The sequence below is a fragment of the Ranitomeya variabilis genome, chromosome 4, assembly GCF_051348905.1.
Source record: "Ranitomeya variabilis isolate aRanVar5 chromosome 4, aRanVar5.hap1, whole genome shotgun sequence".
NCBI classification, from domain to species: Eukaryota; Metazoa; Chordata; class Amphibia; order Anura; family Dendrobatidae; genus Ranitomeya; species Ranitomeya variabilis.
The window spans coordinates 265,200,595-265,223,942 of NC_135235.1; the positions used below are offsets into that span (position 1 = coordinate 265,200,595).

The 23,348-nt window shown below is 42.3% G+C and overlaps 1 protein-coding gene across 1 annotated transcript; it reads right to left on the reverse strand.

The window, feature by feature from the left end:
* Positions 1-931: 931 nt before the first annotated feature.
* On the reverse strand, positions 932-22,244 carry LOC143764326 (zona pellucida-like domain-containing protein 1). The gene is made up of 11 exons (XM_077249769.1): positions 22,169-22,244; positions 11,019-11,117; positions 10,669-10,895; positions 8,457-8,644; positions 7,068-7,140; positions 6,094-6,191; positions 4,645-4,731; positions 4,377-4,548; positions 3,560-3,695; positions 2,614-2,637; positions 932-1,296 (listed from the first exon to the last, which is right to left on the reverse strand). Exons 2-11 carry the CDS (start codon positions 11,110-11,112, stop codon positions 1,118-1,120), a joined length of 1,278 nt encoding a protein of 425 aa, XP_077105884.1. The 5' UTR covers positions 11,113-11,117; positions 22,169-22,244; the 3' UTR covers positions 932-1,117.
* Positions 22,245-23,348: the final 1,104 nt, after the last annotated feature.

Sequence of the window (23,348 nt, forward strand, 5' to 3'; positions counted from 1 at the left end):
CTTAAAAAGTGTTAGAACTTACTACTGCAAGGTCTTCGCTTTATTAGAGGACTGTACCTGTAGTTTCTAGTGACTTTTCAGAATAACATATTGTTTGTGAATATAAGGAATAACACTATTTCTGGCCATTATATGATTTGTATGCTGCATTTTTCTCTTGTTTTCACCTCTGCTGGTTCATTTTTTAATTTTCAGTTGTCTCTGAGCTAGTGGGTGGAGAATAGCTGCTATGATGTGTCCAGTACACAGCGCACACAGAGACATTAGGGATTCCTGTTCTCCTGTCTCTATGTAGCTCATGTTCAGAAGCAGCAGAATGGAGGACAGTATACAGCAAAACTGAACAGTGCAGCTGTGAATCCAGCTCTGGAGTGAGATAAAACACTAGAAAGCTGCAGCACAATCTGTCTTTGCCTCCCAACATTTCTCCTATGCACAGCGCATACAGAGACATGAGGGATTCCTGCTCTTCTGTCTCTATGTGGCTCATGTTCAGAAGCAGCAGAATGGAGAACATTATACAGCAGAACTGAGCAATGTAGCAGTGAATCCAGCTCTGGAGTGAGATAAAACACTAGAAAGCTGCAGCACAATCTGTCTTTGTCTCGCAACATTTTTATAAGATCCTGTATGAGATACAGTCACAAATGTTCTGTTTGACCCCACAGGTAACCCATCCTACTTGTATAAATATAATAAATAATAGCATGTAATTAAAAGTGGACGTGTTCTGTATAGATAGTGGTTGGGCCAAACGATCCCCAATATGTTGCTGATATGGGTGCTAGACCCAAAGTGCTGTGCTCCAGGAGATCACACAGCCGTGCCAGGCAGGCAGAGGTCATTACTGAGCGAAGGTGCAATCCTCAAATGTAATATAATGCTTATAACTTTATATCAGCATCGACACAATCAATGGCAAAAATGATCGAACATTCGGCTCTTTTTTTATTTTACAAGCGATCATAAAAATAATCCAGGTTCAATATTTCATTCCTAACATACTAGAGTCCATAATGGCAGCGTCACAATAGATTATATTACACAAGAGAGAAGCTCAACGTATCAATTAAAGTCAGCAGAGATTTATTTTTGCTGCGGTCATTACAGGAAGCGCCTATTTCCCGGTGTAGGAGAAGTTGTCCACCCCGCTCTTATTATTCTGATTTCGGAGTCGGGACATTTTGTATAAAATCACGCTGGCAATGGCGAGGGCGACCCCCAGCAAAGCGGCAATGATGATTCCAACGATGAGTCCCGTTAGTGTCCCCTGAAGATGATTGACTTCAGAAACGCCTGGGAAGAGAAAAATCGAAGATTAATCTTCATTGATGCGAACAGTTAAAGAGGGTCGTCCGACCCTAATATACATCACACTGTAGGCAGAAAACGGATAAAATAAGATAAAACTTAAAAAAATTAGGAATATTCACCCACTTATACTTCTGGCACCCCAGGGCAGACTGCTCCAGAGCTCTCCACTGGAACCGGAAGAGATGTCTAGTTCTCTGGTCACATGACCTCTAGGGCCTGTGATTTGTCGCAGTGGTCATGAGACTGGAACCAGATGTTTGACAATAGAACTCATCTTTTGCGATCCCGACAGAGAGCACCGGAGCAAAATGTGCTGAAACGGTGGAGGTGAGGGCGCAAGCAGTGAATGGGGTCACAGAGAAATCCAGCAAGGTTGGACTTCTGATGAGAGTCGGGTCACAGACGTAGCATCTTGCACAGTGCATCTTGCGGCATGTCCGTGCAACATTGTGATCCTAAATCGTGTGGATACATGTTGTCGTGTATGACTAGCCTAAATTAATTGTGTGCCAGTTGGCTATCATTGTGTTCTGAACAGTACACCCTCCAGATCACTTGGCAGAACACATGTTGCCAGTTGCTCAAAATCCACAGCAAGGAGCGGAGCAAATCGAATTACTGGAAAAAAAAACCTTTTTATTATGTTCTGAGGTCTCTCCAGACTAGAGAATAATAAATAGAGGTCTTAAAAATAAAAAGGGGAGAGGCGAGTATATATTTTATCTGCTTTGGTCCCTCAACCTGGTCTTCAACTTGTTTGCCTCGTCCTTCCAAGTCCAGTCTTCTCTTCCATCTTCTTTGCTCTTCGGCGCCATAGTGACATCACTTGAGCCCCGGCCAGTGTCAGCCGGCTGCCATGGAGTAGTGAATGCCTGTGCACTACCTATAAGAGTCCTTACCCTGCCATGCCAGGCATGTCACTCTCCGCAAGAAGAAACGTGACTCCTTAGACCTCGGTCAGAGGCCTTTTATACAGCCAAATCAGATCTCTTGCTTTGCACTGAAGAGGAGCAAAACCCTGAAACATGTGCCTGCAAATTAACATTCTGGCTTGGCTTTTATCATAATTCATGTGGCTCAATAAAGGGTCAATATTGACTTTTAGTATTGCTACTTCTAATAGGCAGTGCTCTTCCACTCTGAAGACAAAATTTGCACATGATATGTCATTGTGGCCACTTATATGCTCCTCTCTAATATTGCACACTGGCCCCCAGCCCTCAACCTTTGGTGCCCAGATGCAACTGGAAGTGCCAGGATTGTAGATGACATAAGTAGGTAATATGTGAGGATACTCACCGCTGGGCTGACTCCCAGTGGATTCTACAAAAATAAGGAAATTAGGTGCGATTATATAACAATTTTGCAAACAACATGAAACAATTACCTATTTTATCATTTCCTGTGATTCAAGAAGCGGACTCGAAAACAGAGAACTATACAAGGTGGAAGAACCAGGAGAAGTAAGCGGAGAGCCTATATTTCACAATGGGATACGTCCTGCCACCAGTAGTAACACAGGACCTGTTCTCTCTCCTTATATGTATGTTTTAGCAAATACTTGTTCGCCCACGGAAAATACTTGTGTTACCACTAATCTGTGCTTTGTGTTGTGCTGTTCCTCAGCTTTTCCTTGTGGAAATGTATTTATTGAATAACATATTTCATTCTGAGTTTGATTCTGACTCTCAGCATTCTAATGTTCTACAGTTATGTTATATCCCGAACATACAGATGTTTATCTCTAAGCAGAGAAAGAAGGAAAGAAAGAGAAATAAAGAAAGAAAGAGGGAAGCAAAGAGATAGAAAGTTATATAAGTGATTTTTACAGGAATTCCTACTCCTGATGGTTTCCCAGTGTAGAAATAGAAAATGGTGCGATCCACTATATAAATCCTGACACTTACAGGAAGCAACATTCCTCAGCGCTGCGGATTGTTGGGGATTTGGGGGAAGAAAGAAAGAAAGAAAGAAAGAAGGAAAGAAGGAAAGAAAGAAGGAAAGAGAAAGAAAGAGGGAAAGACAAGGAAAGAAAGAAAGAGGGAAAGACAAGGAAAAAAAGAGGGAAAGACAAGGAAAGAAAGAAAGAGGGAAAGACAAGGAAAGAAAGAAAAAGGGAAAGACAAGGAAAGAAAGAAAAAGGGAAAGACAAGGAAAGAAAGAAAAAGAAAGAAAGAAAGAGTGACAGAAGGAAAGAAATAGAAAGAAAAAGATAGAAAGAAAGAAACTTCTCCAATTCTCCTACCTTCATCTCTGGTAGTTATGGGGCCAGAAGACACGGTGACACTTTCTGTCGTCCCTTCTGACGCTGACACATCCGCCGCTCTCCTCCTCCTTTGTGAACCGGGTGCAGCCGATGTGGCAGACACAGCATTACACACCTGATGTTGCATACAGAATACCATTTAGAGCTACGTCTGGCTTTATATGTAACTCATTATTATTGTTATGTTTATTACGAGACTTTTCACTGGTCATAGAGATAATGCTGCTGCTGCTGATATTCTATATAATGTGATGAAACCCATCCTGCAGATCCAGCTGCTCTGGTCCGTGCTGCTCTAACACCTCTGGTGCGTGCTGCTCACCCTGATCTATGACTTAGCAAATCCACCTCATCAGATGAGCCCATAACACCAATAGAGGATATCAGGGCCAATGAGACCCCCACAATCTTGATTAGGGGTCCCAATATCCTCTGTGTGAATGGAGTAGTAGTGCACATGTGCGACCACTGCTTTGTTGACTGTTTATAGAGCTGGGGGTCGCACATGCACACTTCAGCTCCATACTTTGAGCTCCCCAGTCATAGGATCAGTGGGGTCTAATCAGCCGGACCCGCAGAGATCGTACACTTATTATGTACCCCGTAGATAGATGATAAATGTTGTTTGTGTGAAGACCATTAAGCTCATACATATTCATGTGTCTAGGACTGGGCATGTTGGGTTTCAACATGGCTGATTTTTTTTTCTTTTGAAACAAGGTGTCTGGCAGCAGCTTACTTTTCCTTATGATGGATTTGTACTTTCTAAACCTTACGTATAATGCCGCCTAGCTACCTGATTAATGGCTGCACAGGTGTCAGGCTGACACAGTCTTGTGGCGCAGTGCAGGTAGATGGTAGACGTAGGCTGACCGCTGTGTTGCAAGAATCGGAACGTCTCAAATGAGAATTGAGCTGATTTTCCGACTCCATTGGACAGTATTTTAGTCTTGTTGGCAGTGCTACACCTGAGGGGAGAAGGAGTAATTAGGGAATGTAAAGAACATTTACATCAGGTGCTTATTCTCACATTAGTGGTGCTTCTTTAATGCATGAATGCTTACCCTGATAACAGAGAGAACTTGCTTGCAACGTCAGTTGTCAACAGTGGTGACGGAGTGGCAAAACATTCATCCAGATGGACATAGAAGCTAAAAAAATAAGAAAAAAATCTTTTCAGAATAGGCCATTATGTCTGTGTGCGTGAGGAATAACCCTATAACCGGTCATTGTATCCTCTATTATTCACCAGTTTCCCCTCTGCAGGTACTATCTTTAATTTTCAGCTGTCTGAGATCTTGTGGATGGAGATAAGCTGTTCTCATGTCCCCCATACACGGCACACACAGACATGAGGGATTCCTGCTCTCCTGTCTCTATGTAGCACATGTTCAGAAGCAGCAGCAGCATGGAGGACATTATACAACAGTACTGAGCAGTGTAGCTGTGAATCCAACACTAGGATAAGCTAATCACTTACTACAAAGGTACAGCAAGCACTGCCTGTCTGACTTTGCCTGCCCTAATTTTCTCATTTTCCTCCCTCTATTTACTTTAGTGGGCTGCAGCAATCTGATCTCTCAGTGAGTTTCTAATCTATCTTATCTTGAGCAAGTTGGATTTTCAGAGTGAGTGCTGAGTTCTTGAAGCAGAGGAGAACAGGTGGCTCAAAAATGAAGGAAGAAGCATATTTCTCCGATAAGAAATATTACATTGTTTCTTCTTTTTGCTTGTATTATTGAATATTGCATCATTAACCCCTTCACAACATATGACATAAACTTATGAAATGTGTCGTGTCCCTGCCTTTGATACAGACTTTCACACCAAACCCACATCTCTCACCGCTCATGATGGCTGATTAAATCCGCCATCATGTGCCTCTAAAAGCACGGAAGAAGTGCAGCTCCACTCATGGCTGTTAGCCTGCTAAATGCCACTGTCAATCACGTCGTTACACTCTCCCATCGACCTGACCGTGACATGATCCCGGGGCACAGATGAGTTGTCAATAGTGATGATCGAACATGATCGGATAAGATCGAACATATAATATGAGCACACCCAAGATACTCGGATAACACCCGATCACGAGAAATGAAAACATTACGGGTCTCGGAAAATGGCGACAAAAGCAAGAAAAAAATTTAAAAAAATTTTTACAAATTTTTTAACCACTTAACTAAAAAAAAAAAATGGAAAAAATTTTTTTTTACATGTTTGGTGTCTGCGTACTCATACTGGCCTGGAGAATAATATTCCCAGGTCAGTTTTAAGAGAGAGCAGAGAGGGAGAAGAGACAGAAGGGAGAGAAGAGAGAGAACTATTTTTTCCAACCACTTTCAGTGGGGTTCAGGTTCTGGTTTAAGTCTGGGTATTGTTCTGGTACGGAGACCGAACTTTGAAATACAGTTCGATCAGGCACTAGAACCTGGACTTCCATGAGTCCGCTCATTCCTACCAGTAAACAACATATTATCAGTTTGGTCCATGATCATGTGGCCCTTGCTTACTTGGCAGTGAGGTTCGTTGCTGTCACTTGCACATACACATTCTTTTTCAGTGAGAGAGCACTGCCATTAAATTGCAGAGGAACAGTGAAATTTTCATCCTATAAGAAAATACATTGATATATTATATTGATTTCACACCAAATGATCAAACTAAACTGACGATGGCCCCGACTCATCATTTGCAAAAATATTTTTAATCACTTTTCTTTTATTGTCTCGTGATATTCTTTGCTGTTTATTGCACCAAAACATTTTCATGAAATTTGCGTAAAGTCAAAAACGGTCTCTTTTTTTCTTGTCTTTAAACTTCTTTGTAACTTTTCATAAAATGGAACTGAACTTGCATGAAAAAAAAACATTGTACTAAGGTGGACTTTTCAACAAATTGTAAAACTTTTTCGAAAATTTTCAAATGCTGAATTAGAATTGAAATAATTGAAAACTTGAAACTAAAAAAAAAAAAAATGGGCAAACACATAAAAATCCTATGTCTCTGCAATTTGTTTTTTTTCAACACCACTCTTGGCTTGGAGCTTGGATCATAAGCAGGGCCTTGCAAATGAAAAGCCAAAAACGGTTAAGAGTCCTCGTTTTTTGGGGCAATGGGCCACTATCATGAGATCAACTTAGTAATGAAAGATAGAAAACTTAGAGATCTAGATTCTATAAAAGAAAAGACAGAAGCCAAAAATGATTAAAAAAAATCTAACAACCAATCTAAAAGAGAAAATAACTACACAAGTCATTAAACAAGACTCTGACATAAAAAGAACATTTAGAGGGGTCGTCCAACGAAAAATATTACAGAAAAAATATTCTTAATTAATGGTGTGGACTATAAAATTAATTGCCAATTTTCTACTGCCTGGGGAGATCAAATTGCTGTAGGGAAGGACAAAAATAAATAATAATAACAATTTACTAATAGAACAGGAAGAAATGTCACAATTAGGTTTCTGTGGCTAAATACTTACAATGAATAATTGCATACTCAAGGTGCTGATGAAGCTGCCGTTATTCGTGTTGACAGCAACATTAGCTGAAGATCTGAAGATAAAATATTAATATTAGTATTATTCGCTTCCACGCTTGTCTTGCATTCACATCTCTTTGTCATAATTTGCTTCATGGATAAAATGAGAGAGTCGATGTCCATCACTGGGGTCCGTATAACATTTACCAAAAAAAATTGTTTTCCATCATTTACTCTGAAATTATGATTTGCTTTAGGCACTTTCTGCATCATGTCTGACAGGTGGTGGGAGGACTTCACCATACAAGTGGTGGGGTTTACAGGAAATAGAGAATAGAAAAGGTGCGCACTCAGAACGGTGGGTTGGTGCCGGAACTGGACTAATCCAACATAACAATTTACAAAAAAAGCTGTATTAATTACATATCTCTGTATGTTTTGTTTGTATGTTTTGTTTTTGTTTCGTTCATATGACACCCCAATGCTTGTGTACATTTCTTTTAGCAATGCTTGAAAAAGACTCAGGATTGGGTCGAAACGTTGCATACTTCTATCTCCTGAACCATCATCTATTGTAATAAATTTCTTAGTGTGGTGACTATTGTAAATAAAACTTTCTAGTATTTGCGTTCACCTATTAGTGCGGCTATTTTAATTCTATTGTTTGAAGGAAATGGGCACGGTCAAAACTCCAACAGTGCGAACATCACAAAAAGGGTCAACATTTTGGCATAAAATTTTGGCCCAAAATTAAGCCAAATAATAGGTGGTGTAAACGTAGATTAAAGAGGAGTCAAAATGATCAGCCAGCATGAAGGACTATGATAAATCTGGCGCATCTCTAGACTATATATTCTAAGTTTACACCACCTATTATTTGGCTTACTTTACATCAGTAATTGGCACCAAAATATTGGTCACATGGTGTCACTCGAAGAAAGAATTACCACTACACCACTATGACCTGTCTACTTTGGACACATCACACGAAGAGAGCCATCACTGGAGAAGGACATCATGGTCGGAAGAATAGAAGAAACAAGGGCAAGAGGAGGATCAGTAACCTGATGTCTTGATACTAACAAGACCCTGAAGAACCTATCTAGGCGGCACAAGTTCGATCTTCCTAAAGAGTGTTCATCCATCAAGTCGCCATGCCGCGAGATCCAGCTGAAAGCCACTAAATAATAAATTGGCACCAAAATATATATATATATATATATATATATATATATATATATTTCTTTTCACTAAAACTATGTAACAGTCGACTCAGGTTCTTTATACTCTGTAAGACCACGAGTAAGATCATGTAATCTTTAATTTTACTTCATTTTTCCATTTCAGTACATTTGCTCAGCTAAACAAAATATATATGTCCTGTACTCACGTCAAAAGCTCAGTGTTGTTCAAGAAGTACTGAAGTGGGTAATAGCAGGAGAAACTATAATTCAGGTTTGTGCTATAGCTGATAAGTTTGGTGTCGTCTATCACCGGGGTGTTCACAAAGCCCGAGATGACCACTGTTTGGATAATAGAGTAAGACTGGAATATCCCAGTTCCTACGTCATCCTCAATCTGAAAAAAAGAAAAATTGTATTAATAAATAGTAACGAAAAGTTAGAATTAATGGGAGAAAAGTGGTGAAATAAGTGTTAGCATTTTTGAAAATATGTCTTATTAAATGCCATTTTATTCTGAATTCTATTCCCATCAAACACAAAAAGACAGCAATGTTTTCTGCATAAATTATGGGCTGATGGACCTACACTATTGAATAATGTTGTTAAGAGTAAAGGAGAGAAAGTGACAACTGCCTGAGCAGATTTCATATTTTTAGCTCAAAATGTAGTTGCCACTTTTCAACTACAAAAGCTAAAAATAAGATACTTTTTTTTTTTTCGGAGCATCTCCAACTACTAAATTACCGTTAAGCATGTTTAGATCTGAGCAAAATTGCTCTTTTAAAACAACAAACAAAGTTCTTGAAATATGATGAAAGCTATGGAGAAAACAGATATTCTGTAATTCAGATGTGGAAATAAAGAAAATGAAGAACGTATTGGTCATTTTGGACAACGATTAATATAAGGTGACCGTGATGAATGAAGGTTGGTGGAGGTCCTTGGGCAAAAAAGTGTGTTAGCCTCCTCCACTAGAGTCTATTAAGTTATGAAACAGCAGCAACAGCAAATTCCTTAGACTTCAAGAACCAAAGAAACAGATTACAACCATAAAATAGAGCATGGGTCATGATTTTTTTATAGTTTCCTGTTTACATGAATAATGGAAGACACAGCACTTGGGGATACTTGTGTAGGTCACATATGAAAACACGTACTCCTCAACACTGAAATTGTAACACCAAGAAGGAAAAGTTGTGGAGTGTTGGAAATCACTGGATTGAGAAAAGTTACTGGTCTGCATATGAGATTTGGGTCAAAAGGGTTGATTGGCAAGGTTCCAGGTCCTGAGACCCCTTGCACAAACCAAGAGCTAGAAGAGTTAGGATAAGCTGAAAACTTCTGACCCAATGTCATGACACAGCTGTCGGATGACCCGGGACCAGGGGCTCCTTCCCTGTCCCTAACACGAGGGGGCACCCTAGCTCACCCTATTCCCCGGGATACTTTTGAAGGTGAAGATGCCAGGACCTCCACCTTTGCCTTATCTCCTGAGTTAGCCCTCCATCTGTTCTCTTCCCCCACCCAGGGAAGAGGGGTGCTACTGTGCACCGTAGTACACCAACCCAATAAACATGGCAACACAAACAAGGGTTAACAGAAAACTCCAGGCATACAAAATATTCACTCGCATATAACTGAGGAATGCACTGGGGCATGGAAGTAGGGGAATAAACCAAAATAGAGAAGGATAGGGAGTTATCACACATTCAAACCAAGCAACAGTCACAGATAACTCCTCCAACTCTGCTTCTCATATGTGCTCCTCTCCCTCTGTTAGCTATGTAGCAAATGCTAGCTCTAACAAGAATTTGTAATAGAGCCCAGATTATAAAGGGGAAGGTAGTGGCTAACCAAGCACAGCTGTGAGCACAGAGATTTCCAACATGGCCAATTAACCCCTGTCCTGCCAGAAGAGAGATAAACACATTTAAAATGAAGAAGTGCTCAGCACCAGAGTAGGAGCAATCAGATGCTGCGGTCTTCTGGCTCCACACTGTCATGGTAACCCAATGGCAGCCAACATTGGTAGAGGTCTCAGGACTCGAAATATCATCAATCAATATTACTACTAACCATATTTTCAATTCTGGATATCCCCTGTGATAAGTCATTGGCACAGGTTAGGGTCTGCTACACAATTGATGCTTTGAATGCTTAATGGCTCCTGTAATAATGGATGCCATGACAATGTGAACACTGATTTCAAAGTCCAGAGTGGAGTTCATCTTGTGGACCGAACTAGCTGCTCGATCAGAAAGTGGCTTGAAAGCGTAATGTCCTACTATAGAAATTCTCCAAGTTACCACTGGCTCATCAATTATAAAAATTACATATCTTCAGACTGTGCTCATTTTTTTTTTACATACTTGGTAAACTGGTAAATTATAGAGAAGTTACACACGTTACATTACTTACCGCAATGTTATTCCCACACGCATTTCCTGTTGTGTCATTAATTGGAAAAATGAATCTTACGACTGGGGGGTATACCGTAGTATCCAGTGTTCCGTTGCAATTAAGCAAGGTGTGTTTTCCATTAAGAGCCAAACTGGTAGGGTCAAACTCCGCAAACTGAACTGGGCAGGCATTGATGGTCAACACAATGGTGGATGGACCACAATTAACCATAATGTCGCTGTCCACTGAAGGAGAGACAAAGTTACTATTAGGATGCAACATGTAAACTTTATACAGATTTTTAAGCAAAATTGAGACAACATGACAAGGTAAAATCACAGAGATTTGTAGGTGGAAACAAAACTAACCTGGATATCGAGCATAAAGGGATGAGCAGTTTAAGTGGTTTCCAAGACATTCTTTCCCGGCTAAACCAAGTAGAAGAACCACAAGTGTAATCATTGTGCCTGCAAGAAAAGAAAACCCAATATTCTGAGAATAGTGATCTTGGTATAGACTATTCTATAAGGTTCTGACTTCAAAGAAGAACACAAATACTGTACATCAACATAAAAGAAAAGGAGGTGGCAAAAATGTCAACGGAAAGGTAGGGTCAATGGTGGAACACTAGCTGACTTAGACTTCACTTCCATGTATCCAGCCACCAATTATTTTTCTTCTTCAAGATGGTAGTGAAATAGATCCTGACTATTGATACATCAGTTGGCCCAAGAAAAAATGTTGCAAACAGCATTTTTTAATCCAGTATACACAAGAGCGATGCAACAACTGATAGGTGGTAGATGTCAGATGATGAGGGCACTACCAATCACTAGTACGGGGCCTGAATTCCTTCCCACCAGTGATGTGTGAATGTCAGCATTCATTTTGATAACTAATTTAAAAAGCACATTCTGATCATAAATGAGCTGGTCAGGAGGAAGGTGAGACTTGTGAGTTCCCCAGTAGTGATGAGCGAACGTGCTCGGATAACGTCTTATCCGAGCATGCTCGGGTGTTATCAGAGCATCTCGGGCGTGCTCGTATATTATGTTCGAGTCCCTGTTTGTTAGGCCCTGTTTGTTAGGTAAAAATTGCCTGCTTGTTAGGGAATTCCCACATGTGTCCAGGCTGTCTAACAGCTGCAAATCATGCAGCCGCAGGGACTCGAACATAATATACGAGCACTACAAGATACTCAGATAACACCCAAGCGTGCTCAGATAAGATGTTACCTGAGCACATTCGCTCATCATTATTCCTCACACAAGTAATTGAATGGATCGCAAATTTTGTCACCGGGAAACCTCTTTTAAGGATTGCTGTCATAATGACTGATCGGGAGAGCACTGCTCCTTTGCCTCCTGGATTCCTGATTGCTGGTGGCAGTGCGCTCCTGAATGATTAACAGTTTAAATTAGTGTCCATTACTGTGTGTTGTCCCATGCTTGCAAGCAAAGGCAGCTTTGCCTCTGCAGCATCGGAGGGACGCAAGGGTACTAAAGTTGGCTGGACTCAGCAATCCAGCCACCTTCAGAACCGCACTTGCAAACTTTATAGCAAACAGCTTGTATGGAGGCCATCTCTGACTGCAGCAGTGAAAAGTTAAACTGTAGGGTTAAATGTTTGTAAGAACTGAGAGGATCTTAAATAAGAGGCAAATTTCTAAGTTACTTGTTTTTACAAAACTCTTGCAATTTTACCCTTTTGTGATGATGAGAATTTAAATTGTACAAAAATGTTGCTACTTTTTTTTGCCATTTTTTATGTTTCCTGCCACTTTTTTCTTCAAGTGAGTTGGGCTTAGCAAAAGAGTGAAGGTGCAATCATCATGCAAAATATTTACCATAAAGTATATGAAAATGTTTTGCAAAATCTACTCCAGTTCATCCATTTTCTTATTCACGGAATTATTTTAAAATTTGATCTCTTAATAAAGTTTGGTGCATCTTACTCCAACGGGCCATTTGTTTGCATCTGGGAAATAATAAAATGCCTGTTTTGATAGATCGTTACTAAACATTTTTTTTATTTTTTTTTAAATAGCTTATTAAATTATAGTGAAAGGATTTGAAGTTTTTGCGCTGTGGAATGCTTTTTTTTTCTCAAAGCCGCAGCTCAAGAAGTATTCAGAAATGCAAGTGTGTCAGTGTTTAGCAACCTTACATAAAAGCATTTTAATTTACAACTTTCAAAAAGTCAAAAAATAAATAAAAAACAATGCAATGTAGTAATACAATAAAATAATGCAATGACAATTTAGAATTTGCTGCTGAGGATGCAAATATTTGATAAAAATGCCCCTTGTGGAGTTTGGTCCCGAGTCCACATATTCTCCTACAAAGTAACACAGTCTTACCTGCAGAGGATCTATGGTGAATATTCGGTTAGGACAATTTGCCGTCAGGACCATTTATACTAACAGGCTGGGAAAGTGATATTTTGGGAAAGGAGTGAATTTCTGGCTACGGGGCTGAGAGCGGTATGTATTTCATTGTCACTGACTATCCCATCATAGATACAATGGGAAATACTTAACTAAAGGATATCGGTTTCTCTGTAAGAATTTGGGACATTATGATACAGGAGAATGTTCCTTACCCCCCTCCGATTACATATCGTGCGCTAAATCATAAATTCAATCTATGTACAGAAATGATACATCGATGACCTGGAATCATGGTAAATGCTAATCTATTCCTCCCAGCAGAAGGTGGGTAGGGAACATTTCATATAGGTGTCAAGATAATATTTAAGTATTTGTGACGACTGTCTATTATCTAGAAACAGAATAAATATAATCTGGCAGTAGATGTGTTGTTGTCCTCACGTATGGATTTACAATTGTTCTTGTTTCGATCCTCCATCGTTCACACGAGAATTTTGCATATGATTAGTTATGCAGATTCTCGTCATGTCAATGCATTGTTACTGTTTTCCGCCTGGTTGTGTAAAAATTTTATTCCTCCTGAATAATAAAAATACAGCCTGTTCTCACATTTCCTAATAGCTCAGTGTGTTATTAGGTTGATTCCCAAGTGAAAGGTAATTGGTTCGAATCGAGCAGCAGACATGAAGACGATTTCCCAAGAAAAGAGAAGCAGCAGCATCCAGCTCATCAATGGGGTCTCTCGGCCAAGAAAATTGCCAAACTGCATAATGTGAGTGCCATGACAGTTGGAAGAATACGAAATGAAGTCCGTCCATCCATTCAGAAGCCAAAAGGTGGACGTCCACGTAAAATATCAAGTCAACAAGTCGGCTCATCACAAGGTCTATCAGTTCTGGCGCGACAAACACGGCAGTGGAGGCGGCTCGTATGCTTCATAATAGTGAGATCACAGACGTCAATGTAAGCATCGTGCGACACACATTACACAAGTCTGGAATGGTGGCCCAAAAGAAGATGGAGAAACCTCAACTTCAATATCGTTATAAGAAATGTCAGCACAGGACATGCCTGCGGCCCCTCACCGGGCTGTTATTACATGCTGCAGGCAGGGTTGGCATGGTAGGAGCAGCGCCTCCCTAGGCTACAGTCCATCTCATCGGAGGTCAAGGCACAACTGGCGGCTATATATCCAGGACTGCGACATCTCCAGCAAAGCAAGTCTTTACCCGTGGCCTTTTACGACTCCTCAGTGACCCCTTGGGATCTAGGACTCCCCACAGTGGTGGCTTTACTACCCCTCTTTTGAGGCTCAGGTTGTCACTGAGTACCCCAAAATGAGGATGCATCACCCCCTGGCTTTCTTAGGGACCTCTCAACCACCTGGAGCCATTTCACTAGGCCCACCAGTTCGTCAGCAATTTTTGCACCAGATGCAGTAGGTCAAACATTTGGGACTGAGGCAGTTTGTCCCCATAATATGCCCAGTGGTGAACCCATTGTGCTCTGACCGACAGTCACTCCTGCGCGTTCCAAAATTCCAGTCTTTAACGTGGCATACTCCCGCGCATCCTATAATGCCAAATCATAATAGGCCTTCTGGGGCTCACCAGTCAAATAGAAGGCCAGCACCTCCACCCACTGCTCTGGCAGTAGCTTCTCACGTTCTGTTACCCGCTTGAACACAGTCAAAAATGCCCTCACATCATCACCCGGGGTAATTTTTTGCATTTCTCGTCTTACCATCTTCCCGACGTATGTATCGTCACCTGGACTTGGGGGAGGTGCTGTAATTAAGTCAATATGCTGCTGGTGTTGCTGATGCTGCTGATGCATCTGCTGTATAAGCAGCTTACTTGTCTAATGTTGCACCATCTGTTGCTGCTGTAATTGCTGCTGCTGTTGCGGCTGTGCTTGTAGTAGATGTTTGAGCAGGTCCTCCATCTTGCCTGACATCTTCTGCTGGCTTATGGCAATCACACGTTTTCGCTGGAAAAGCTGCCCACACTTCTAACACCACCTGTGGTAGATCGGCTTACTCGGCTGCACACGGAGGTAGTAAATGGAACACTGCACTTTTAAGGATGCACTTGTTGTTTTTTTAGTAAAGCATAAACCAAAGTTTTAAGCAAAAGTTTTAAGCACAAAAATAAACATGGCCCTCTGGGCAAAAACAGAAAAAAAAAAAACATAGCCCTTCGTGCAGTCCTTGCACTAGTGCGGGTCAGCCCACTCAGAGTTAACAATGTCCTTGCACAAGCACTATGTGCATAAACACTCTCCTGGAGTATTGCTCTCCAGGCCCTCAACAGCCCAGACTAACCCTGGAGTTTAGCTATTTATGGCTAGACCATGTGACTCTCCATCATGTGACTGATCACATGATCTTGACATCACACAGGTCCTGTCAGGGCTGTGCATGGGGAGATACGGTGGACCCCCTCCCACCCGCTCTATGAAGGTCTAATAAACCAGCCCATAACATAATTCTCATTCATACGCTCAACACAGTGTGCTGGAGGAAACTACTCTGGTTTTGTATCACTGACGCCATCATGCACAGTGACATGTATCTCCCCTCCATCACTTCACCAGTAACTCGGTCACTATATATATACAGGACAGACCAAAAGTTTGGACACACCTTCTCATTTAAAGATTTTTCTGCATTTTCATGACTATGAAAATTGTACATTCACACTGAAGGCATCAAAACTATGAATTAACACATGTGGAATTATATACTTAACAAAAAAGTGTGAAACAACTGAAATTATGTCTTATATTCTAGGTTCTTCAAAGTAGCTACCTTTTGCTTTGATGACTGCTTTGCACACTCTTGGCATTCTCTTGATGAGCTTCAAGAGATAGTCACCAGAAATGGTCTTCCAACAATCTTGAAGGAGTTCTCAGAGATGCTTAGCACTTGTTGGCCCTTTTGCCTTCACTCTGTGGTCCAGCTCACCCCAAACGATCTCGATTGGGTACAGGTCTGGTGACTGTGGAGGCCAGGTCATCTGGCGTAGCACCCCATCACTCTCCTTCTTGGTCAAATAGCCCTTACACAGCCTGGAGGTGTGTTTGGGGTCATTGTCCTATTGAAAAATAAATGATGGTCCAACTAAACGCAAACCGGATGGAATAGCATGCCGCTGCAAGATGTTGTGGTAGCCATGCTGGTTCAGTATGCCTTCAATTTTGAATAAATTCCCAACAGTGTCACCAGCAAAGCACCCCCACACCATCACACCTCCTCCTCCATGCTTCACGGTGGGAACCAGGCATGTAGAGTCTATCCGTTCACCTTTTCTGCGTCGCACAGAGACACAGTGGTTGGAACCAAAGATCTCAAATTTGGACTCATCAGGCCAAAGCACAGATTTCCACTGGTCTAATGTCCATTCCTTGTGTTCTTTAGCCCAAACAAGTCTCTTCTGCCTGAGCCCTGTCCTTAGCAGTGGTTTTCTAGCAGCTATTTTACCATGAAGGCCTGCTGCACAAAGTCTCCTCTTAACATTTGTTGTAGAGATGTGTCTGCTGCTAGAACTCTGTGTGGCATTGACCTGGTCTCTAATCTGAGCTGCTGTTATTCTGCAATTTCTGAGGCTGGTGACTCTGATAAACTTATCCTCAGAAGCAGAGGTGACTCTTGGTCTTCCTTTCCTGGGGCAGTCCTTATCTGAGCCAGTTTCTTTGTAGTTCTTGATGGTTTTTGCAACTGTACTTGGGGACACTTTCAAAGTTTTCCCAATTTTTCAGACTGACTGACCTTCATTTCTTAAAGTAATGATGGCCACTCGTTTTTCTTTACTTAGCTGCTTTTTTCTTGCCATAATACAAATTCTAACAGTCTATACAGTAGGACTATCAGCTGTGTATCCACCAGACTTCTGCTCAACACAACTGATGGTCCCAACCCCATTAATAAGGCAAGAAATTCCACTTATTAAACCTGACAGGGCACACCTTTGAAGTGAAAACCATTTCCAGTGACTACCGCTTGAAGCTCATCAAGAGAATGCCAAGAGTGTGCAAAGCAGTCATCAAAGCAAAAGGTGGTGCAGCGCCCCAGAGTCCTGGTCCTTGCAGTACTGACGCTCCACCGCTAAGGGGAGTGATGGTACGTCTGATGGCACCTAAGGAGTTCACCTGACCAGGTATCGCAGTCACACATTACACCTCACACTCTGGCCACCAGGGGGAGCAAAGGGTTCTATGTATTAGGCCACTCCTCACAATCTGGTAAAACTGGGGGTCAGACAGAAAGTTAGTTAGAAGCTGACTGGGTTGGAACCAGGCAACACCCTGTGGCAGAGGGTGTTGCGGGGAAAGATTCAGGGGGTCTCTGTCAGGGGTGGGATCCTGGCAGTGGCCTAGCAAAAAGGACAGAACGTTATGGAGCCGCGCCTGCACACCTTGCGGCGGCATCCCAAGAAAGGACACGAAGCGAAATTTATTGTGGAGAAGTGAGAAACGAGATCGCAGCATTAAGGAGATAAAGCCAGTAGGACTCGTGCCGTAAGATCGAGGCAACAACCTACTGAGCTGCGTAGCCGGTGGCCGGAACGCCGAGGAAGTATTGGGCTCCAAGCATTACTTCAAACAGCGGCAGGACAGTTAATTATAGGTTGGCTGTCTAACCTAAATCACCTAAGCAGACATAGGGGGCAACTGTGGGAGACAGGCGTCACTAGGGTCCCAGAAGAACTCCAGGCCTACCCGTCATACGGGTGCGTCCTATCCATATCATCTGGGGGACGGAGAAGAACATCAGAATAGACATAAGTTGTGGGAAAGAACATCAGAAACAGACACAACAGTTGTGAGGACTATCCCGTGGTGCTCAGCAGGGAAGTACTACAACACACAGGCGCTAGAAGGTAGGCACTGATTTCCACCTGCAAAGGGAACTCTGGATGTGCCATCGGACCGGCCAGTCTCAGCCAGCCCTGTTAGCAGTACTCTGGATTGCGGATCCTGAAGCCTTCAGTAAAGAGGTAAAAAGACTGCAACCCTGTGTCCTTGTTATTCATCGCGCCTCGCACCAGCATCACACCTTTCATTGGACGCCCCTTAGCAGGGTCACGGACCGGGTCTAGCCACCGTGACAACTACAAGACAGAGACTAAGAGGCTCGGTACCAAGTAGCCCGCGGCCCTGCGTCTGGGGGCGCTCCAGTGGCTACTTTGAAGAACCTAGAATATAAGACATAATTTCAGTTGTTTCACACTTTTTTAAGTATATAATTCCACGTGTTAATTCATAGTTTTGATGCCTTCAGTGTGAATGTACAATTTTCATAGTCATGAAAATGCAGAAAAATCTTTAAATGAGAAGGTGTGTCCAAACTTTTGGTCTGTACTGTATATTTTACACATCCTGGCCACTATATATAAAACCATTTAAACACTACAGTAAGCACTGAAAAGAAAAAAACATTGAAAAGCCAGAATTGCCATTTTTCAATCACCACATTACCCTCCAAAAGATGCAATAAAAACTTCATATGTAGCCCAAAATGTTTTTTTTTCAAACTTCATAATTTTTTAACTACTAAAATAAAAAAAATCCTCAGAATTTAGCATTGCAGTAATCACACTGACCAGTATAGTCTTGCAGTGAAGTCATTTTTCCCTCAGAATGAACATTGAAAAATTAAACCCAAAAAACAATAGCACATTTTTATGTTTTTTCCACAGATCAACCAACTTGGAATTTTTTTTTCCTTTTGTCAGCATAGTAAGTAGCAAAGTGAATTCAAAACAACAACTTGCCCTGTAAAAAAAACAAACAATACCCTCCCTATGCTATGTTGTTAAAAAAAAAAAAAAATTATGGCTTTTGAAAGGAACGGAAGAAAAAACAAATACTTATATGTTGCCACTGGGTGGCAGTACGGCACTGGCTATGTGATAGCTAGTTAGATGCTGTAGATAGATCTTCAACGGATCCCGCTGATTTTGAGTATGTTTTCTCATGACATATGGTACTTCATGATAGTGGTAAGATGTCTTTGATATGAATTGCATTTATTTGCGAAAATATCGGACATTTGGCAAAAGTTTTGAAAATGTTTCAATTTTCATACTTTTAATTTGTATGCCCTTAAATCAGAGAGTCATATCGCACAAAATAGTTAATAAATAACATTTCCCAAATGTCTACTTTACATCAGCACAATTTTTGAAGCATAATTTTTTTTTCTTAGGAAGTTATAAGGGTATGTGCACACGTAGAATGGACCTCTGCGGATTTTTCCGCAGCGGATTTTAGAAATCCGCAGGTAAAAGGCACTGCGTTTTACCTGCGGATTTACCGCGGTTTTTGTGCGGATTCCCCTGCGGTTTTACACCTGCGGATTCCTATTGTGGAGCAGGTGTAAAACTGCTGCGGAATCCGCACAAAGAATTGACATGCTGCGGAATGTAAACCGCTGCGTTTCCGCGCGTTTTTTTCCACAGCATGGGCACAGCGTTTTCTGTTTTCCATAGGTTTACATTGTACTGTAAACTCATGGGAAACTGCTGCGGACCCGCAGCTGCAGATCCGCTGCGGATCGGCAGCAAAATCCGCAACGTGTGCACATAGCCTAAAGGTTAAACATTGACCAGCGATTTCTCATTTTTACAACAGCGTTTTGTTTAGGAACCACATCACATTTGAAATGACTTTGAGGGGTATATATGACAAAAAATACCCAAAATTGACATAATTCTAAAAACTGCACCCTTCAAAGTACTCAAAAGCACATGCAAGAAGTTCACAGGAATTATTGGAATGTGGAATGAAAAAATGAACATTTAACTTTTTTTCACAAAACTGTTACTTTAGACCCATTTTTTTTATTTTCACAAGGGTAAGGCTAGGTTCCCATTGCGTAAGGGCAATCCGTTTAGCGCTAAGTGCTAGCGGATTGCGCTAATGCAATGTCTTTTAAGGGGTCGCGTTAAACGTCCCCGCTAGCGCAGATCCCCGATCTGTGAGAGCGGAGAATGGACCTCGGGCGCGCCGCGGACGCTGCAAGCAGCGTCCGAGGCGCGCTACAAAAGAACGGCACATCGCTAGCGCGTGCCGAAAATGACACGCGCTAGCAATGCGCTTTAACATTGCCGGCAATGGGAGCGCTAACGGACGCGCTGCACGGCGTTAATTTCGCCGTGCAACGCTGTCCGTTAGCGCTCACACTAAAACGCAATGGGAACCTAGCCTAACAGGAGAAAATGGACTCCAAAATTTATTTTGCAAATTCTCCTGAGCACACCAATACCCCATATGTGGGGGAAAACTACTGTTTGGGCGCACGGCATGGCTCGGAAGGGAAGGAGAACCATTTGATTTTTTTAATGCAAAATTTGCTGGAATCATTAGCGGATGCCATGTTGTGTTTGGAGAGCCCTTGATATGCTTAACAGAGGAAACCCCCCTCATTTGACCTCATTTTGGAAACTAGACCCCTCAAGGGACTTATCTAGATATGTGGTGAGCACCTTGAACCATCAGGTGCTTCACAGAAGGTTATAACATTGAGCCGTGAAAACCAGATTTTTCCCATGAAAATGTTCTTTTAGCCCCAATTTTTTTTATTTTCACAAGGGTAACAGGAGAAATAGCACCATAATCCTTTGTTGTACAATTTCTCCTGAGTACACCGATACCAAATAGGTGGAGGAAAGTTACTGTTTGGGCGCACGGCAGGGCTCTTTGTTGTGCAGTTTCTCCTGAGTACACGATACCTCATATATGGTTGAAAACTACTTTTCAGGTGTAGTGCAAAGCTCAGAAGGGAAGAGGCGCCATATTGGAGCTTAGATTTTGCTGGACTGGTTTGAGGGTGCCATGTCACATTGGCAGAACTCCTGAGGTGCCAGAACAGCAGAACCCCCTCATAAGAGACCCTATTTTTCCAACTACACTTCTCAATGAATTACTCTACGGGTGCAGTGATCATATTGACACCACACGTGTGTCACAAAATTTATACCATTGGGCAATGAAGAAAAAATAATTATATTGTTACCACCAAAATGTTGTTTTAGCCACAGATTTTACATTTTCACACTGGGAAATGGGTAAAAATGGGGGGGGGGGGGTTGGGCTACGCTCTACACTCCTATCTATTAGGGCACTCCTCACAATTAGGTAAAACTGGTGGTCTGGATAGAAAGTTAGTCAGAACGAGGCAGAACCAGCCAGGGTTTGGCAGAAGCTGGCTGGAGGGAGTTCCAGCCAGATCCAGACTGTGGTCTGAGAAGGACGAGGGTCCACGGAGCTGCACCTGCCCCACGTGCGGCAGCATCCTAAGAAAGAGACATTAGAAGAGAAGTGTATTGCAGAGGGTGAGAAACGAAGTCCTAGCAAAAAGGAGAGGAAACCAGAAGGAGTTCTGCCCTGTGAAAGGCTGCCTCCTTCTGAGGCGCAAGAATCCCGGTGGCCAGCATACCGAGGGAGTAAGGATCTCTACGCTTTACTTCAGAGACTGGCAGGACAGTTAATTCCATGTTAGCTGCCCGACCTTATACCCAGGAGGCAAGGTGGCAACTTGTGGGGGCCGGGGCATGGTAGTGTCCCTGTAAAAAGCCTCAGGCCACCAGTCATATGGGTTTTGTCCTATCCTATCCATCAGGGGGACAGAGAGAAAGAGACTTAACATCTCCAGAATAGTTGTGAGGACCTTACCGAGAAGCTCAGCAGGAAGGTACTACAACACCCAGGCGCTAGAGGAAGGCTACTGATTTCCACCTGGATAAGGGAACTCTGGATTTGCCTTCAGACCGGCCGGACTCTGCCTACCCTGTGGTCTGTACCCTGGACTGTGGACACTGAAGCCTTCAGTAAAGGTAAAGAGACTGCAACCTGGTGTCCTCGTTCTTCACTGCGCCTCTCACCATCCACACTCTGGGAAGCCCTGGGGATACACTTCACCTGTGGGAAGGTATACCATCTAGCTGCCATAACATCACCCCAGCGGACCCCTAAGCAGCGTCGGTCACCCTGACCGAATACCACAGGTGGCGTCACGAACATTTCCCCTTTAAAGACCTTTCCCTTATTTACAACGGACATTCCCTTAGGGCCACGGACCGGGTCAGCCACCGTGACATCCCCACAGAATACTGAAGGACCCAGTACCGAGTACTCCACAGCCCTTGGAGGCGCTCCAGATGTTGCTGAATGAAAATTGCAAACTGCCATTGTAGTGACCAGTACGTTGTTTTGACCAGTACGATGTAGTGACCAGCACATTATGCCCAGCTCATGCTTCTGGAGACATGCACCTGTAAATTAGGTGGGCTCTCATCGCTACAGAAATGCCAAACTTGTGGACACTATAAGTGGTTTAGACACACTGTGGCTCAGAAGGGATGGGAGCATTTGTTTTTGGGAGCGCAGAATTTTCTGAATTTCTTTTGGGGGGCGAGGAGCCAATTTGCTTTTCCAGAGCCTTTGTACTACCAGTAACGTGGAAGGTCCCTATATTTCCGTTAACAGATTATGGACCTGAGTGAGGACTTGTTTTTTGTGGATTGAGTTGAAGCTTTCGTTAGGAACATTTTACATAACATTTGGGATCACATGTATCCGGTGCTCTATGCTAAGCCCCTACATCGGAGTTTCGATCTAAATCTCCAAGTGACGTGACAGATGAAACCCCCGAGGGATCCATTCACTATAATGATGCAGCAGAGTTACTCTGCACTCCGTCTGACCTCTGTTCAGCGGTGTCCTTCTTTTGAGAAGTGCACAAGACTGTGGTGGACCGCACTTTTATGCTGGCCTAAAAAGACGGACACCACCAGATCCTATGGCATCCACAGTGCCTCCATCTGTCTCATTATAGGGAATTTTCCTCCAGAGGTTACGCCTGAATCACGTATTTGACAGATTTACGCGGAAACCCCGGGGTAAGCGCTCAGTGCAGGATAAATGTGCACCAAGCCTTACTGCATTCTTTGGGAGGCAGAATGAATGAAAATATCAACAGCAGGTGAAGAATTGGTTTTATTTATTTTTTACGCCATTCCCCGTGCGGTATAAGTGATTAAGCGACTTTATTCTTTTTGTCGGTGCGATTACAGCAATACCAGATTTATATCGGGTTCTTATGTTTGGCTGCTGTCACACACTAATAAACACTTTTTATTGCAAAAACTAATTTTTGCATCATCATATTTTGAGAGCTATAATTTTTTCATATTTTGGCCGACAGAATCATGCGAGCACTTGTTTTTTTGTGGGAAGAGTTGACATTTTTATTGTTATCATTTTGGGGCACATGACATTTTTTGATTGCTTTCTATTCTGATTTTTG

What these genes read in the sequence shown, in the direction of transcription:
- LOC143764326 (XM_077249769.1), bottom strand. Translation starts at nt 11,112, where the DNA reads ATGATTACACTTGTGGTTCTTCTACTTGGTTTAGCCGGGAAAGAATGT. An exon ending in AACAACACTGAGCTTTTGAC is followed by an intron (nt 7,141 to 8,456) that starts GTGAGTACAGGA and finishes TTTTATCTTCAG; the next exon opens with ATCTTCAGCTAATGTTGCTG. An exon ending in GCAACGAACCTCACTGCCAA is followed by an intron (nt 4,732 to 6,093) that starts GTAAGCAAGGGC and finishes TTATTTTTTTAG; the next exon opens with CTTCTATGTCCATCTGGATG.